At 40.9% G+C, this 15147-nt stretch overlaps 1 protein-coding gene across 1 annotated transcript; it reads left to right on the forward strand.

Moving 5' to 3' along the window:
* The first annotated feature begins 1 nt into the window (after position 1).
* On the forward strand, positions 2–14614 carry LOC139613690 (uncharacterized). Its single transcript, XM_071470507.1, has 12 exons — positions 2–643; positions 1907–2046; positions 5647–5822; positions 7409–7569; positions 7848–7988; positions 9077–9198; positions 9571–9739; positions 10589–10734; positions 11816–11940; positions 12027–12153; positions 12884–13017; positions 14383–14614. The coding sequence occupies exons 1-12, from the start codon at positions 177–179 to the stop codon at positions 14506–14508; spliced, it is 2034 nt and encodes a 677-aa protein (XP_071326608.1). The 5' UTR covers positions 2–176; the 3' UTR covers positions 14509–14614.
* The last annotated feature ends 533 nt before the right edge of the window (positions 14615–15147 follow it).

A 15147-nucleotide genomic window follows, 5' to 3' on the forward strand; every position in this document is an offset into this window, starting at 1 on the left:
CAGCACGGCCCGCCCCCGACTCAAATATTTGGGGATGAGTTTAGGAAGTCGGCAACCACGATATATAGAGAGAGGAGCCGCAGAGCGACGCTTAGAATAAAAAAAAAACCTGTAGAGGATATGCTCGGAGTTCGCCTTTTGTGGTGAGTTCACGGTCAATCTCTGTCGACGGAAAAATGGCTGTGTTGCGTTCCAAGTCCTCGCTGTTGTGGTTCCTTCTTGTTGTGACAGCTCATGTGACTGGAGCCGCGGGGAGGTCGATGCAGCGGATGAAACTGACCGAAGATGGGGGGCAGGTCTGCGAGTCCCAAGGCGACACGGTCTCCTTGAGATCCAGAAAAACCTCCGGTCCGAAGATTGCCGCCGGGCCCGAGCCGGGGGACGTTGCGCCAGCGTTCAAAGTCCCAACTCTGGATGGAGAGTTTTCCTACCAACCCGGGGCTCTGCCGGGATCTGTGGTCATTCACGCCTTCACCAACAAGTCCGGGTTTCTGGAGTGTCTTTGGAGCTCGGAGTCGTCCCTGAGCAGCCTGGTGCAGGAGCTACCGGACAGCACACATGTGCTCTTCCTGTCCCTGGACGACTCTGCGGTCAGTGATGCGCTCTGGATGAGGGACCAGCTGCAGCGCGCCGCCATGCACAGGTGACCGGAGGGGAGCCAACACTTTAGGGCGGGGGGGCTGCGGCTGAAATGCGGACCAGTGCTCACCTACAAAAAAAAAAAAAAAAAAAAAAGTTCAGCCTTCCATCTGCAGACCACATACTTGAATAAATGTACCCCGTTCCTTTCAATCACTGGGGAGTAACAAGGTAATCTGAACACACGTGTGAAACCAGCTGTAATTAAGATGTAAATAAATAATCACAGTTGTAATCTCTGCTGTGAACATAGATCATGATAAGTTGTGTTCAGCCTTTATTGTCTCTAATGGGAAATTAGGTTTGCAGCAAAACTGACACATCTGAAGAGACTCACTGCTCAGTGAAACACAATCCAAAAGAAAAAAACATAGCACACAACAGGAGTGAAATCAGGGAGACAATATAAGTTAATAGCAGACAGAATAAAACCAGATTACAAACTGCAGCGGAGCCACTCAGCACGAAACAGCCACATAGGCCTGAACATCTGTTGCAGGAGCACTGGTTAAAAAACAGCCTAAAATTTCAAAGGGGAACAGTCTCACAAATCATCGTAACAAAAACCAAACCCAGAAGAACCAAAAAGAGGAAGTTAAAGTCAGAAGTTGAAACTAACTAAAAAGGGATATGGTTCACATGTGCTGAAAGTAGCAGTGTTTGTAATAGTAAACATGTTTTTCCAACTCCCCAGCAATGAATAATTGAATTCAGTATTGACCAACCAAAAAAAAGAGACAACGGTTTTGAACATTGATTGATTGTTTCACCATTCATCATTAAAAATACCAAACATTCACAGGTCCCAGCTTCTTACACATGAACTTGTATCATGAAAAATTAAATATGTTTGGGTTTGGGGCTGTTTGTTGGACAAAACAAAACAATATGAGGACAAGACTTCGTACTCAGGGAATCTGTAATGAAAAATGTTTTTCTGACATTTTAAGGACTAAGCTACTACTTTCTCACTCGAAAAACTGATTCTCCGATTGAACGTTTTTGTGATAAGTTCAAGCTCAAGTTTCAGATTCTTCAGAGTCTTTGTTTAAAAATAATTTACTGTTACGGTCAGGCATTCAAAAACCGTCTCAACTACCCGTCTGCTACTTTTCACTTTATTTTGAGAACCAATCAAAATAATTAGAAGCTGCTGTGTAGCTGAGAATCAGATTGTCGACATAAAATGTGAACAAAATGCTTCATTATGCTTCTGTGCTTTCATGAGTCTCACAACCCACATTTAACCTCCTGCTCGTGTCCGCAGTAAGAAGGAGGTCCTGTCCAGGCTTCACTTCTCCCCGGTGCCGGTCTTCGCTCTGGGGAACTGGATCCCCAGCGTGCTCTACTACTGGAGCTGCACGGGACACAACTGTGGCCTCTCGCAGGCTGTCTTCACCTCCGAGGGTAAGAACGTTGCCTCAGTCACAGTTTTTCGTCAGTTTTCACCTGTTGAGCAGAGACAAAGTTTGTCGGGCAGATTTTGCTTCTTTTGAAAAGTAATGCAGAAAAATTAAACTATAATTGTGATATGCAAAAGTTTTGGTACCCTACTAAGTAGGGTACCCACTCACTCTTTTAATCATACCCTTGATCTGGTTCTGACTTATGGGATTGACATTGAATACCTAACAGTTTCTCCCAGAAACCCTCTTTTATCTGACCATTCTCTGTTAACATTTGAGTTTTCAGTCATGGACTACACAGCATCTGGGGAAAAAATCTATTACAGCAGGTGTCTCTCTGACAATACCATTAGCAAATTTAAAGAAAGGATCCCATCAGTACTTAGCCCACTGCCATGTATCAATGCAGTAGGGAACAGCTCTCTTAACTTCACAGCCACACAGGTTGATGATTTTGTTGATAGTACTGTAGCCTCACTGCGTGCAACTCTAGATACTGTGGCCCCTCTGAGGAAGAAGGTAGTGAGTCAGAGAAGGCTAGCTCCATGGTACAACTCAGAAACACGAGCTTTAAAGCAAAATTCAAGGAAACTAGAAAGAAGGTGGCGTTCTACTAACCTGGATGAATCTTTAAAGGCTTGGAAAGACAGCCTGTTGGCGTATAAAAAAAGCCTCCGTAAAGCCAGAACATCCTATTATTCATCATTGATAGAAGAAAACAAGAACAATCCCAGGTTTCTGTTCAGCACTGTAGCCAGGCTGACAGACAGCCACAGCTCTGTTGACCCATCTATACCTTTAGCCCTCAGTTGTAATGACTTCATGAGCTTCTTTACAGATAAAATTGTCTCTGTTAGAGAAAAAATTCACCATCTCCTCCCCACAGCTGGTTCAGATGTATTGTCCAGTTCAGCAGCCTCAGAGTCCACTGTAACTGGCTTATATTTTGACTGTTTCTCTCCTGTACATCTCCCTGAGCTCACTTCAACAGTTTATTTATCTAAACCATCATCCTGTCTTCTTGACCCCATTCCAACAAGGTTGTTCAAAGAGGTTTTTCCTTTACTTGACACCTCTATATTAAGTCTGATTAACTTATTTTTATCAACTGGTTATGTACCGCAGGCTTTTAAAGTTGCAGTAATTAAACCTCTACTTAAAAAGCCTACTCTTGATCCTGACGTTTTAGCCAATTATAGATGTATATCCAACCTCCCCTTTATCTCCAAAATCCTTGAGAGGGTCGTTGCAAGCCAGTTATGTGATTACTTGCACAGGAATGGTTTGTTTGAAGACTTTCAGTCAGGTTTTAGAGTCCATCACAGCACAGAAACAGCTCTGGTTAAGGTTACCAATGATCTCCTCATAGCCTCAGACAATGGACTTGTCTCTATACTTGTCCTACTAGATCTTAGTGCCGCATTTGACACCATCGATCATAAGATTTTATTACAGAGACTAGATCATATGGTCGGCATCAAAGGAACCGCACTAAGCTGGTTTAAGTCATATCTGTCAGATAGACTCCAGTTTGTTCATGTTAACAATGACTCCTCTATCATCACAAAAGTCAGTCATGGAGTTCTACAAGGTTCTGTGCTAGGACCAATGCTCTTCAGTCTATATATGCTTCCTCTGGGAAACATTATTAGGAGGCACCAGATGAATTTCCATTGTTACGCAGATGACACCCAGCTGTACTTATCCATGAAGCCAGGTGAGACTAACCAGGTAGCCAAGCTTCAGGTGTGTCTTAAGGACATAAAAATCTGGATGACCAGTAATTTCTTACTCTTAAATTCAGACAAAACTGAAGTTATTGTAATTGGCCCAAAACACCTCAGAGATACACTATGTGATAATATACTGACTCTGGATGACATCACCTTGGCCTCCAGTGCTACAGTCAGAAACCTTGGTGTCATTTTTGACCAGGACTTGTCCTTTACTTCACATATAAAGCAAGTCTCTAGGACAGCCTTCTTCCACCTGCGCAATATTGCTAAAATCAGACCCATTCTATGTCTAAAGGATGCTGAAAAACTAGTTCATGCATTTGTTACCTCAAGACTGGACTACTGTAACTCTTTATTGTCAGGATGTCCCAAAAATTCAGTAAAAAGCCTCCAATTGATCCAGAATGCGGCAGCACGAGTACTGACAGGAACGAGGAAACGAGATCACGTCTCTCCTGTGTTAGCTTCTCTACACTGGCTCCCTGTAAAATCCAGAATCGAATTTAAAATCCTCCTCCTCACCTACAAAGCCATTAATGGTCAGGCACCATCGTACCTTGGAGAGCTTATAGTTCCCTATTTTCCCAATAGGACACTTCGCTCTCTAAATGCAGGTCAACTTGTGGTTCCCAGAGTTAGTAAGAGTAGAATGGGGGGCAGAGCCTTCAGCTATCAGGCTCCTCTCCTGTGGAACCAGCTCCCAGTGTGGGTTCGGGAGGCAGACACCCTCTCTACCTTTAAGATCAGGCTTAAAACTGTCTTGTTTAGTAAAGCTTATAGTTAGGGCTGGCTCGGGTATGTCCTGACCCATCCCTTAGTTATGCTGCTATAGAGCTAGACTGCTGGGGGATTCCCATGATTCACTGGGCGCTCTCTCCCTATTTCTGTCTCTCTCCCCCGCTCTCTCTCAATGACTTCATGCCATTAACTTTGTTTTTTTTTTCTCTCCCGTAGTTTGTGCTTCTCCTCTCTCTCCCTCTCTCTGTCCTCATTCTGCAGGTCTCTCTGCCTCGGGAGCAGCAGGATCCAGATCCACCACTACTCATCTTTACTATTACTATTACCTGTCTTTATTATTAATAACGCCATTACCGACACAGCTGTTCCTGGTCTCTCTCTCTTCTCTCCCCTCTCCTCCCCCTCCCCCTCTTTCTATCTTCCCCTAAACCCAACCGGTCGAGGCAGACGGCCGCCCACCCTGAGCCCGGTTCTGTTGGAGGTTTCTTCCTGTTAAAAGGGAGTTTTTCCTCCCCCCTGTCGCCAAGCGCTTGCTCGTTGTGGGAACTGTTGGGTTTTTCTCTGTAACAAAGTAAGGTCTTGACCTTACCCTGTAAAGTGCCTTGAGATAATGTATATTATGATTTGGCGCTATACAAATAAAATTGAATTGAATTGAATTGAATTGAACTAAGTGCCTGGGGTGCCCAAACTTTTGCATACATCTGTACTGTCACCACAAAATGTCCTATGATAGTATAATTTGTGCTGTTAAAGCTGCATTAGACACATTTGTTTGATTGCATCACAAAGTAAGCAAAGCAGCTACTCCTTCCTCTTTCCCTGTGGTTTTCCTGAACCTTTTCTCTGGCCATGTTAACGTAGTGACAAAACTTAAAAGTCAGTTTTCAAGACAAAAGTCTTCTCTTTTGCTGTAAGGTGTCAGTTTTTTGGGTGATGCATCCGTAAAACTTCCACGCTGTCCGAGCTTAACCCCTGCAGGTCTGCCTGCATCTCCACACAGCAAGCAGCAATAGCCCATTTGGTGCAAAGTGAGGAAAAGCCGTCTCTGCTTTTAAATACAAACTGTCTCCTGAACAGCACTCTGAGGTTTTCTTCTATAATCATTATTTCTTCTGCCCTCACAGGGTGGAACATGCCTGTCATTATCAAGAGACTAGACGCCAGGTATGATTGGCTCATGACCCGCTGGGGTCAGAGGTCGTATCAGCTGATTGATGCGGGGAACGGATGTGATCCGTCCCCGTCTGTGGCGGGTGCTGTGGCCTGGGTGTCTGAGGGCAGCTGCTCCTTCTTCACTAAGGTCTGTTCATGTCGCTGGTGAGCTGCCTCACGTTCAGATGGTTCCCTCCAGTTCATAAGCATCTTTCCAAAGCTTTAGTCAGTAATGACTATTAGGACGATTTATCAGGGGGAGCTTTTCTTTTTTTATGCCTCTGTGTTGCTGACGGCCGGAGGAATTATGTTTTCAGGTTGTCAGTCTGTCCATTTTTGGCCATAGCTCAAGAAGTTAAATCTCTAAATCCTCAGATTTGAGAAGCTGGAAACAGTGAATTCATCAAAAATGCTTTTGAGTGTTGAGTGCACTTTTAATCTCACTCCATATAAATGACACAACCAACTACTAATAAGTTTTCTTCAACAAAAGGACCAATGAGGCCTAAACGATTCCTTTTCTGCTTGTGTTTGAAAGCATGAATGGAAATGTGGGATCTGTGGACAGTTTTATGAATACTGGTCATATTTCTGTCACAGTACAGTCACATTTTCCCAGAAATCTGAGTAATCCAGCTAAAACGAGACAGATCCAACACATGTCAAGTGAAGAAGTAATAGAAGAGGAACTGTCGAACAAATTGTTCTTAAGTTTTTGGTTTTTATGACTTGACAACATAGCTTTTTAGCTAAGAAATCAATTAGTCAAGGAACAGGAAATACATTGACACCAATTTTAATGACTTATTAATCACTTGACCCATTAACATAGAAGAAATGCTGGTTGCAGTTTTTTAGATGTGAGGATTTGCTGCTTTTCTCAATTGTAAATTGAATATCTTTGGGTCTTGGACTGTTGGTCAAAAAACAGAAGCATTTTGAAGGTTTTTCTGACATTATATATATATATATATATGTGTATATATATATATATGTATTTTTAATTATTATTTATTTATTTATTTATTTATTTATTTATTTTTCAATATTTCAATTAAAATGATAAAATGTTAAGGAACGAAAATAAAGTTAAGTTGTAGTGCTGCTTTTTATCCTTAACCCGTTTTGCCCCACTGGCAACAATTGTTGCCAAAGTGTATCACTGTCATTTTCGACTCACAATAAAAAATCTCAAAGGTACTAATGCAACTTTTTCCACTTATATGCTAGTAGACAACTTAGACAAAGGTTTTGATTTCTAAAAAATGGTTTCCAAGTGCTTCCTATCGCATGACATCATCTGCTTCCTGCTCCTTACGGCTGAAGACATGGCGGATGCAAATCTTCATAAATTTCTTATGATTATCCCCCCAAACATATTTATAATTATTTAATCATTCAAGTCTCTAGAGTAAAACAATTGTACCTAGGATAAATATTTTTTTGTTCATGGGCTTATTTCTGTGAGTGGCAGCAATTGTTGCCAGTCATAAAAATGCTATTTTTCATAAAATAAATACATAACATGATTCAGAGGGACTCAACTGATAAAATGATATGCCTTACAACTCTGAAAAAAATCTGGGCACAAACGGGTTAAGTGTCTTTGACGCTGATCAGTTTTTCTCAGCACGTCCACACAGTGTTGTTCTCTCCACGTTGTGTTTTAAAACACACTGTGCTGCTTTTGATTGCATGTGAATAATCAACATCAGACGCTGTCCCTCCTCCCAGGTGCAGGCCATGGCCAAATCCAACGCCTCCGGTGTCCTTGTCTATGCCCTCCCTGGTAACCCGATCCAGGACATGAACTGCGTTGAGGAAGAATGTTATTCGCCGCTGGGCATCCCAGCTGCCATGGTGCACCTGGAGCCCTCGGTTGCTCAGGCGCTCCGGTAAGACCGGCCCACCTGACGGATTTAAGGGCCCCTGACACTGATGCTTAACTTCCTTGTACATAGATTAACTGTTCTTTTAAAAGGTTAATGTAGTGATTCTCTAAAGCCTGGCTGAGTCCTCTGTAAAACTTTTCAGGGGAAAAATATTATCTCTCCAGAAATTCCACGTCTTTAACAAAATTTTGATATTTGTGTTAAATCTGTACCAAAGATGTATGTTGTTTTCCAATGTTCTCTGTCTCATGATGGTATGATACTTTGACTTTGTTTTGTAGGTTTGGACAAAAGATTAACGTGTCCTTCCAGACCACTCCGTCCCCAAACTTCGTCATCAGCATTGACCCACGGGGGGCGCTGGCTGAGATGGGCTTGTTCCTTTACCCCTCGTTCAGCTTCTTCAACTGGCAGGCGCAGTGGTGAGAGATGATGTGAAGGTCTGATGTGTCGAAGGGACTCGACTGTAACTGGAAGGTCCCAGGTTTTATCTAAATCAATCTTATCTGAGAGGAAATTAACACCTGGAGCTTTATCACGTGGTTGTATTGAGCTGTGTTGTACAGATGCACTTCAGTGTGGATTATTACAGCAGCACTGCCTCTTTGTGTCACTTAACAAGCCCCCACATTTAACAATAATGATGAATTACAGTGGGAGAAGGTAGCAGAGGAGTAAACTGTTTTTTGGTATAAAATATATTTTTGGGTCATGGGGGGTTTTGCAAAGAAAATGTAAAATGATCGAGATATATTCTGGGAACTATGCCTTCCTAAAAATGACTTTGTTGTTCTTTTGCTCTCTCTCTAAAATTTCACTTGACTTATCGGAGTAATAGATCAGTGCTTCAGGTGGTGGAGGGGATTCCCTGAGGGGAGGGTGGTGAGGGAAAGTCCAGGACTGTTTCAACGGTTGTGAACATAGTTGTGCCCACTTAAATTTTGAGAGATCTTTATTTATTATGTTTACTAATATATATTAATGCTGTTTTTCATAACATGTTTTAATCTACATATGAAACCTGTAACATTTAAGGATGTCGTTTATGTGTCTGCAGCATTGATTTTACAGTAAAAGACCTATATCTAATGTTCTACCCCTTTATATGATATCAGAAACTGGTATATATAGTTGGTATGCAGTGAATTCATGTTTGTTCAATATTACTGCTATTGCACATGTGTTACAGGCTTACAGCCATTCCTACTTAACATGACTCCTTATTATCAAAAACCATTTGCCTGATGAAGGTCTGGCACCAAAATGCAAAATAAATGTTTTATTGTGAGTTAGACAGTGAGCAGGATTTTTTAAATGCTACTTTGGATCCATTCACCCTGCTCCTACGCACCTTCCTCACTAAATAGATGTGCAAAGTGTTCTTCTTTTTTGCAATTTGAAACAGACAAAAAAAATTAGAATTTGACGTTTGTACCCACCATATTAAATATAATTTTAATTTATTAAATGTATTTTTTGCATTTATCAGTAACTTTGGTTTCTTCTGCAGGTTTGATTTCTATGCAGATCTGCAGACCAAACTTCAGAGTCCTGCCAAGGTTGTTCCTGTCTTTGACAAAGTCCAAATGCAGGGGGAGAAAGGAGCAGTGGCTACAGTCGACCTGCCCTTAGGTAACTTCATCAGCTATGTGTGTGAGATATGATGTGTTTAAATGTCAGTTTTATGCTGTCATCGTTGTTTTGATGTGCACACGGAAAAATGATTTTAGACTGTAACTAAACCTCTCCACCGACACTCAGGATATTTAGATTATTTGTGATATGAGAGGACTCTAAGGCTCATCTTGATATAATCCATTTAATCGAGCACTTCTCTCCAAAGAATCCATTACAGACCATCCAAAACGGCCCACCCTCTTCAGAAAAGCAACATTAGCGTAGAGAGGTGAGGGAACTCTGCATGTGAACGCTTACTGCTGCGTTAGCAGAGCAGAAATAAGTATTTTAATGATACTAAGATTGGTGTGTTGTGTCTGTCTGCAGGCTCGTTGGACTTCGACACGCTGGAGCTGGATGCGTCCCTGTCGTGTCCCGGCAGGAGAGACTCGTCCTGCGCTCAGTGGGATCACACGGTGCAGCTGTTCGTCTGCTGTGATCACCTCAGTCCATACTGCAACATGGAGCTGGGCCGATGGATCACCGCCTTCCACAGGTGAGAGGAGGATGAAAAACAGCGACGGCACAAATATGAAAGATGATTATGCTAAATCACACTGATAATTCATAACTCTGATGGAATAAATACATCCATCTTTTTTTAATTCTGGAAATTCCTGCTTTATCTAAATTTAAGGTTTTAAAGTATGTAAATGAAAATTTGAGACTTTCTAATACTATGAAAGTCAGTTTTTCTACTTTCTAATGATGAATAAAAGGGAACAATAGTATATTTTCTGATAAATGTTAAACGCAAAAATGTTCATTTATCTTGAGAAGTGATGGCCACCATGTGTGGCACTTCAACTTCGTCAACAGAAAATCTAAACAAAATCTAATGTTAAAGAAATAATTCAATATTTAGCTGAACAGCAAACTAAGCTGCTAATCTGGCTCATAACCACCTTTAAAACCACAACATGTCATTTTTACACTTTCATTCTTGTACATATTAAACTAACAAGATATAACTTGTTAATTACTGAGCTTTAAAGGTGCTGGTAGCTGGAGTTCTGGTTTTCTGTCTTTGATTTACTGCAAAGACGTGAAAGTTGTGTCAATATTCTTATTTAACTCCTGGCAAGGAAACAATTGAGCAAATTTCCTAAAAGTGGCACACTATTTTATTTCAAGCACAGCCCAGATGAAGAAATGAAAATAAAATGTTTCTGCCAGATTTAGGTGACTTCAGTTTGGTTGTCAAATTTCTCTTGAATTCAGTTCTTTAACAATAAATTAATATTATGGTTGAAGGATATTCAGTTGAAATGTATTGTGATAAAATAGTTACAATAGTTTATAATATATGTAATATATGATATGAATGTGTGTGTTATTTTGGCAGAGGCACTGGTCACTGGTTAACAGACGTGTCCCCCCTCATCCCCCTGCTGGACCGCAACAAATGCACCTTCACCATGAAGACGGTGCCTTGGGCGATGCCGTGGATCGTCTCCCTCAATCTGAGATTCAGTGTCAGCAATCAGACCGGTAATAGCTGTGAAGCCTGTGAAGATGTTTTTGGGTAGGGTGTGTAGCTGGGAGATATGAGGATCTATTGTGTCTGAGATTTTTATGCATCAAAATTTGTGCTCCATCTTAGAGTCATAATTCAGTCAAATCTGAAAACACAGACACGATACACATAAGCTCAGATTCAGTGTTACTTACCCTTTCAAAAGACATCATTATCTCTGAGGTCAATGCAGTAAATCTCCATACATCTGCTTAGAAACCACAGAGAAACGACACTCCTTACACTGCAGAACTTGGCTGAGAATCACCATGTTTTGAAGTTTTCTTCAGTATAAAATAATCCAGTGATAAATGTCTCCACATCCATGGATACAATGCGAGCAGGAACTGCTAATAGCTAATTCGGCATACTTTTAACTGAGCCAATTTACCAAAATGTAATGAAATATAGGCTTAAGTTGTACAAATATATATATATATATATATATATATATATATATATATATATATATATATATAAAAGTTGTAGCCCACCACTGTCTGACTCCATGGCAACATTATACTTCATTATACTTCTCTCTGTGAGAGAGGAGAGTTGCAACTCAAATGACGACGTCCCGGAACATTTTCTGACCATTTTCTCTCACTGGAGGGTTTTTGAAAAGCGGAGAGCAGGAATCTCTCTGCAGGAAGGAACAGTCTGTCTGTGAACAGTTACTGGAACATATCTGGACCAAGGATGACACAAAAACAAAGATTTTACTCCTGGAAATACTTTGACTTAGCTACAGTTTGTATGACCATGACCAGAGGCTTATAAAGGAATAATCAGCAGCCAATCGGGCACAGTTAGAGTCTAGATATGAGTGTGTTTGTTCTTGCTGTCATGTGCTTTGCATTAGGTTATAATTTGGTAGATTTTATAATGAAATTTGGCAATGTGGACATTTTGTCCCAAAAATATTGCAATACTTATTTTCACAGTTTCACACTCTAAAAACACCAAGAAACATCACATATATATACTTTATTTATAGTTTGTCCAGATGTCACATTACACACACTGTGAGTTGCTACACAACTTTGCGTGTCACAGGTAACCATGAGGAGAAGCTCCACCCCTACAGGGTGATGACACTGTACAACGGGGGGACCTTCGACAAGAACTTCAACAAGAGATACCAGCCAATCAAATTCCCCGTCCCAGCTTCAACTAAAAAGGTAACATCAGACGTGTGATGATCTCTTAAAATGATGCTGACCGTCCCGTGTGTGGAGCGCCTCAGCAGCTGTGGGTCTGTTCACAGGTGGAGCTGTTCGCCGTCATCACGGGACACGGCAGCGATGAGAACGGCTGTGGAGAATTCTGTGTCACCTCCCACCACTTCCTAATCAACGCCGCGTTCAACAACACCCGCGTGTTCGATTCTGCAGGTGAGGAAAGGGTCTTTTTTTTTTTCAGTAGCTGTTCTGGAGCTTTCGATCACATGACATGATCTTCCTCAGCGGAGTTCTAGGTGTCTAGGTCTAGGTTTTCTGAGCACTTGAAGGGCTTCTCATCCATGTGGCTGAAGAGTTGAATCAGTATCAAGAATTTAAACTGTTTAAACCTTTTTTTTTTTTCCACTTGGAGGCAGAAGAAACAAGCTGAGAAGACAGAATCGATATATACACCTTATAACCAGATATTAGGGAACATTTTAGCGGACCGTGTTAGGTACATATCCAACTACAGGGCGATATTATTATCCATCTGGAGTCATATCTCTGTTCTTCTGGTGACTGTAAATATTATTCTTCACTGTGAGAATGAAACAAAACAGTAAACTTGTGGTCCGGAAAGTGTCTAAATAATGAGCTGTAACTAACTACAAACCTCTGTGAAGCGGTAAAGATTCAGGTTATAATTCCCTGCAGGCATTCAAAACTCAAAGATATTCTTTCTACAAACATGTAAGAAGGTGAAATGTTTGAAATGTTTGGCATTTTTACTTGATAATTGACTTAAATGTTTAGTTTTTGTCATTTCATTTTCTGTTGATCAACTAATGGATTAATTGGCCTGAGGACTGGACATCGAGCCACCGATTAAAGGGTAATTCCTTGCACTGATTGTCATATTTTTGTATTTTATCCATCCTGGGTCGTACTGGGGAACCATCAGGGACGGCTCTGGGCTGTACCATGCGAGTGAAAGAGGGAGCGGTGCCAAACGAATACGGCACATGGCTGTACGGGCGAGGAGGCTGGTGTGACGGACTACAGGTCAACCCCTGGAGGATGGATATCACCAAACAGGTCTGTAGCTGGTGGAGACCAAAGACAGAGCTACAAGGAGAGTGCGTATTGATTACATTCATCAGGTGGACACAAACACAACTTCAATGTTAATGCTGCTTCTTATGATGGCTTTATAAACAGGCAACTGTTTACTGTTCACACCTGAGTGGGTCCAAGTGGCCGAAAAGAATCAGTTAATGGAGGTTTGAGCAATAATTTTTTTTTTTCTTAAACGCCTCTCAGAGTATCTGAAATCAAACAATACAAAAATAAAAGTCCGTATCCATGCTAAATGACACACAAGGGTAAAATAAAAGTGTTGGATTGATGAAAAACAAGTATAAATAAAATCCCAGATGTTTAAGTCCACATTGTCACTGTCTTCCACAAGTTAAATGTTGCTTCATCTTTCATATTCACACAAACAGGAATAGAAACCAGTGGCTGCCTGAAGTGCAGTAAACAACTAGATGCATTTTTAAGACACTTGTTTCTTTATTTTTTATTTTTTTGTTGTTGTTTTTTGTTGTTTTGTTTCGGGGGATTTTTTTTTCAGTTTTTTACATTTATCCACACTTAGGACATTTCAGATTATTTTGCAAAACAGTGTGAGTTCATTTTTATTTTACAGACACACACACACACACACAGTATGAAAGGTTATTGAGGACAAGTTTAAAGCCCAGTAAGTCTCAGATTTACAAGAACCTTGCACTGAAGTCAAGGTCAGACTGAAATAAAGTATTTGAGTGACGTGAGCCCATTAGAATTAAGGAGCGCTCAATTATTCTGAAGTGAGTTATTGACCATAAAGACTCCTGATATAATCACGTAGACTCCTGACTTGTTTCTGGCTGCAGCGCTCTCATGTTCTCAGCAGTCATGTGCAGCACATTTCTTGTCCTGAATTCAGAGTTAACTGAAAATTACTCAAATACATGTTTTCCTTTCATCTTTCTTTTTTTAAAATGTATTATTATTATTATTATTATTGTTAGTGTAATATGATAATAGATTTAATATCTTTCGGATTTTGGCCTGTTGGTCTTGAAAAACAAACATTTCATATTATGAACTCGGGCTTTTTGAGATATTGTGATGGCATTTTTCATTCATTTATGAGCGATTAATCAGCAGATTATTGGATAATGAAAACAATCAGATGCAGCCCAGACTGACTGTGAACATAACTGCTAGTCCAGTTAATCCCATTCAAAATGCTCTTAAGCAAGGCACTACAGCTGTATCTGCTCCAGTATGCAGCTCCCGGATCCCCTCACTCCATCAACCTGCTACTGCACATAAAGAGTATCTCATGCCTTGGTAAATAATGGTTTCATAAACAAACGTGAACATCCTCTCTCTGTTTCTCTCCTCTCGCAGTTGGACCTAAGTGGATCTGAGTCCAACACTGTCGTCTACTTCGGTTTGTTCAACGGCCATGATCCTAATCCGGCTCAGAAACCAGGATACATCATCATGTCTTCTTTTCTTGTCTTCTACAAATGACGCCACTATGTGAAACTCAGCTTTCTGAATGTTGATCTGCATGAGTGAATGTGACACTGTTTGTACAATCAAAAGTCAGAGATTAAATTTCTATTTTCCTACCGCTCTCCGTGACTGTTCCCATCACTCCTGCTCCTGTTTCATTTGCGTAGACATGTGGCAACGTCTGGTTCTGACGGCAGCGCTGATGCAAATTATCACCTGCACCGCACTCGGCTAGCACGGCCGGCCATTTGCATTTTTCTCAAGACATTATCCAAAGCCAAATAGGCACTCCATATGCTTTTTATGCCTCAAGCTGAAGATGCATTGTTCTGAGAGCAGCCTCTCCTCACTAATTATATGTAATCATGTCCAACTTGAAACTTTGGGGTGAAGGAAGTGTTTCTCAATGAGTCATTATCCTCTTGTGCTTCCTATGGTGGTGATTCCTCCTTATTTCAACAACACACGCTCTTCCTCTTAGAGGCTTTTTTTTATTATTTTACTTCATCTGTCACTGCTCAGCTAATTAGCTGAACCAGGATGTGGAAAATTGTCAGGAGGTTTAAATCACTGCAAACACAACTACAACACCAGCTGGTTCCACTGGTGAAGCTCGTGAATTAGATGTGCTCAAGGAGCCTGTTAATTTTCAGT

The sequence above is a fragment of the Trachinotus anak genome, unplaced genomic scaffold, assembly GCF_046630095.1.
Source record: "Trachinotus anak isolate AG129_WGS33_773 ecotype Australia unplaced genomic scaffold, CSIRO_AGI_Tana_v1 ptg000032l, whole genome shotgun sequence".
NCBI lineage: Eukaryota > Metazoa > Chordata > Actinopteri > Carangiformes > Carangidae > Trachinotus > Trachinotus anak.